Source organism: Eurypyga helias, unplaced genomic scaffold (assembly GCF_000690775.1).
Source record: "Eurypyga helias isolate BGI_N326 unplaced genomic scaffold, ASM69077v1 scaffold29381, whole genome shotgun sequence".
Lineage (NCBI taxonomy): Eukaryota > Metazoa > Chordata > Aves > Eurypygiformes > Eurypygidae > Eurypyga > Eurypyga helias.
The window spans coordinates 1,077-5,429 of NW_010230620.1; the positions used below are offsets into that span (position 1 = coordinate 1,077).

The window sequence follows — 4,353 nt, forward strand, 5'->3', positions numbered from 1 at the left end:
AACACTGGAACATAAAAATAAGGTCTTTAATAGCTTTATAGTTGGCACAGATGGTATTAAAACTCACCACTTTTTATGAATGGACTAGGAAACAAGCTCGGACTGCGTGTCGCTTCTGACCCGAGCAAAACCAACACCCGGGCTTAGCCACGCGCACACAGAGAAAAAGCCTGGGAAGGGTGTTTCTGCTGGCAACCGGTCTCTCCTGCCCTGAGCAGCACGCAGAAGCCCCAACACGGAGCTGTCGCGGGTGCGGCAGGTGAGGCGCAGGAGCTCCTGCTCACGTCCGAACGGAAGTTACTGCAGCGTCCCGCCGCCCTCTCCCCAGAGAAGCGAAGCGCTTAATCAAGAGATACCCTAGAAGCTCTGTGGGTGGCGAAGGAGCCTGGGACACAGCAGAAAAAGAATCCTTTGCTTTCTGAAGCACTTTTCCTGCAGGGCCTCTAGCAAACCTCCCTGCTGCCCTGCGAGCCAGGCCGAGGTTATCCTCACAGAGACGCAGACGGGACGCAGGAGGCACCACACGCTTCTGCGATGCCTTGGAAAGCCACAGCGAGCTGAAGGTAGACCTGGCACCTTGCACAAAAACCCTGTTCTGACCGTAAAGCATTCACAGCGTCAAGAAGTACTGCGCAGGATGGAAACAACTCCCAACAACGCTACACGAGAGGGAAAGGTGGAAAGCATCCCAGAAGGTCTGAGCAGACATGGAACCAATGGGAAAAATGAGTGGTGTCAGCCTGGAAAGAACAAATCGAAGCTTCAGCTGAAGAGACGCTCCCAAACGTTACGCCACGACCTCACGCTGGCAGCCGCGTGCCTCACCCCTCCTCGAGGGCTGGTTATCTGCCCTCTGTTTCAACAGCTGTAGTCTCTCCAAAGGCAAACGTGTATCGGGTGAAACATTTATCTGGCAGTCCCCGAGCAAGACTGTGACTCGTTCAATGGAGAATTTAGTCCTCCGTGGAAACAGTCACTGACACTGCTGCCGGTACATCTTGCTCAAGTCCATCCTGAGAAACACTTCGCTGTTCAACCTACTCACCCAAAAGACCCTGAAGGAGCCAAGACACGAGTCACCTTCAACCATAAATTTTCTTATCATTCGCTGGTTATAAAAATCTCCAGTTTCTATGGGTACTCTATAATCACAATAAATTATGAGGCGTTTCTGGCCTCTGTTTGGTACGAGGAATCCCCTCACCATCACGATCGGGTGCCAACAGGGAGGGAGGTAAGAATGCATAGTGAGGTCTCCCAGCATCTGTCCTCTGTCGAGGCCACTTTTCCCCCCCCATCTAATGGCCCTGCGCTGTCAAGGTCTCCGTTTCACCTTTCGTGTCGGCAGGGGACTTGCCACCGGCTGCTTTGTTGGAATAATCTCGCTCCCCAAAAATAGTGCTTCCGATCCTGACGTTGGTGGATCCAACCTCTATCTACAAAGAGACAGAAAGGAGGCGTTCAGGGCAGGGCTGCTGCCCCCCGCCTGCCAACACACTCCCCATGCCACGGGACGGTTCCCCACGGACTCATCTCCCGCAGCTACAGCTGTTTCGATCCCCAGAACTCTATCCCAGGACCAGGAGAGCTTGTTTTTCATGGAACAGCACCATCAGCACCTCCAAGGGGAGGCCGAAGAGGCCCATTTGGATGACGCCTGGGCTGGATTCTGGGGTGCCTACTGCTAAGTCTGTTTCTCGAGAGAAGGGGTGGCAGAAGGAAACCAGACTTACTGCGTGCTGGAAGTCAGTGGACATGCCCATGCTCAGCTCCACCTTCTCGACGGGGAGGTTGAGCTTTTCACACACTTGCTGCCGCAAAGCCAGCAGCATCTAGCAGGGAGGAGGAAAGAAGAGAGGATCACACACTTGACAGCCACACCAGCTCGGTTTCAGGGTTTCACAGATCACGAATTCTGCCTTTCTTTGAAGTCTCCTTCACACAGAGCGTGGAATTCCCACGCTTCCCACTGAAGGGCTACGTTTCTGACAGCACAGGCTGCCTACAAGCCTACACGCTGTCTGAAGACACCCAGTTATCGCACGGGCACGACAGACGAGGACACAGACCCAGTTTCTCCGGCTGACACAGCCCTGTGCACACAGTGTGCAAAGGAGGGCTGGCTGAAACCTCATCGGAGAGCAGGACAGTCAGTGCTGCATGGGGCGCCCTGCTGATATCCCGGCTACGGCTTCAGAGAAGGGACGGGAGCAAGCAGATACGGGCACAGGGCCTCTGCAGATATGAGCCTAACACCCACCTTAATACTGACACTTCACAGGTCTGTACTACCCTGAACAAGGCGTTTCTGTTGGCAATCACAGAATCATGGAACGGTTTGGGTTGGACGGGACCTTAAAGACCATTCAGTTCCACCCCCCCTGCCATGGGCAGGGACACCTTCCATAGCCCAGGTTGCTCCAAGCCTCATCCAGCCTGGCCTTGGCCACTTCCAGGGATGGGGCATCCACAGCTTCTCTGGGCAACCTGTCCCAGTGCCTCCCCACCCTCTGCGGGAAGAATTCCTTCCTGATGTCCCATCTCAATCTCCCTCTTTCCATTTAACCCCGTTACCCCTTGCCCTGTCACTACAGGCCCTTGTAAAAACCTGCAGTCAGGTTACAGCTTGCCTGTGTTCTGGTCTGGCTGGGACAGACGGCAGACTGTAATGGGAGACCAGCCTACAGCTGACATTTTCCGCTACAAAATCTTACCTGGAAGTCAGGATTTGGCCCCTTACTAAGGTCATGCCCAATGCTGCCAATGGTCATCAGCCCCACAAATTCCAGGCTCGGACACTTGTTGATGACATGCTCCACGGCAGCCACGGTGTCTCCGGGAGGAAGGCCATGCTTACCTGGCAACAAGCAGTGGGGGAGGGGGGGGAGATTTGTGCCAAGCTCTGCCAGAGACCTCCCCTCCCCACAGCCAGGCAGAAGCCAACAGATGAGCAGGTTTCATCCAAGCTTAGAGAAACTCTTTGGGAGCGCAAACCAACCCATCCCATTCAGGCTGTTTCTACCAAGCCAGCAGGACAAACCTGCCTGCCATCAGGAAAAGCCACTTACTGTCCTCTCCGCTTGTGTTAACCTGCACCATGACCTTCAGCTTCTGAGGTGACCCTTTCTTCTGCCATGAGCTGTTGACTCTGTCTGCCAGTTTCACAGAATCCACTGTTTCCAACATGAACAGGTTAGGGACAGCTGGGGAGAAAACACAGGCTGAGGGCAATTCTGCTGGCACAGGAGTTTTTGTACCTGCAGCTCATCTCGCCCAGAGACAGGCGCTGGCGAGTTAATACACTGAGGTCGTTATTTGAACAGGGGAAGACTCTTCCCCGCAGGGTCACGGCACATAAAATGAAAGAGAGTTTACCAATCAACTTGTTGACGTTGTTTTTCTGCAGATGGCCAATAAAATGCCACTTAATCTCGGGACAAGATGACAGAATCTGAAAGCAGAGAGGAGCAGTTAGGTTTGAAGGACAATTCCCTCTTCGCCACACAGTCCTTAAGTCTTAGTTTGCCCGCAAACAAAATCCCAGACACCCAATCTTCTTTGGTTTACCCTGAAAGACACAGCTCAGGCTGTGGCGTGTACCGAGATTGCCTCACGGCCTGCAGAGGATCAGGGCTGTGGCTGCAGAGCACGACGAGGTGAATGGGGAGGGCAAAGCTCTGTGGTAACTGAACAACCACAAAATGTTTTCCCCAAACTGAGTGTTACCGTGTTTTACAATGAGGACTACACACCTCCTAACTGAACAAGCACAAAACGATGTTTTCCCCAAACTGAGTGTTACCGTGTTTTACAACGAGGACTGCACACCTCCTACAGCCCAAAGTGCAAAAGGTAAAGCACTGATCAGACAAGGAATTTATGGCTAAGGCACACGTATTCACAGGATCCTCTGGAGCCAGCAAGGAGGGGGAATGGAGCACAAAGGGCTAAGAGTAACCCCATCTGAAAAAACAAGGATCAAACAGCCTCCATCACCAATTCCCTAACAAAAACCAGGGCTTTTGAAGAACGGCTCCCAGGACACGAGGAGAGTCGATACACAAGGAGCTGAGTACTTACTCTGGAGTCCGATGCCTTTTCTAGCAGCTCTTGAACCTAGACAAGACAACCTCTCATCAAACCCCCGCCAGACGTGCCTGCGCCGTACGGGCGGTCCCTCCGGAACGGGTGTTCCCGGGACCTCGTAAACACAAGGCCAGGGGCCTGATGCTCCAACCGAGCCCAGCTCCCAGCCCCAGGCCCCACCAACTCACGTAGTTCTCCCCGAAGCTGCGCTGCCCGTGGCTGTAGGCGTCGATCACCATCTCGGCCGGCTTCGTCTTGCTGACGGCC

At 53.7% G+C, this 4,353-nt stretch overlaps 1 protein-coding gene across 1 annotated transcript; it reads right to left on the reverse strand.

The window, feature by feature from the left end:
* Positions 1-1,054: 1,054 nt before the first annotated feature.
* Positions 1,055-4,349, reverse strand: PROSC (proline synthetase co-transcribed homolog (bacterial); the record flags this gene model as incomplete). Its single annotated transcript, XM_010160819.1, has 7 exons — positions 1,055-1,436; positions 1,734-1,832; positions 2,715-2,857; positions 3,069-3,203; positions 3,376-3,451; positions 4,081-4,116; positions 4,275-4,349. Coding segments are annotated over 7 exons (702 nt in total), but the record flags the coding sequence as incomplete, so codon positions are not given.
* Positions 4,350-4,353: the final 4 nt, after the last annotated feature.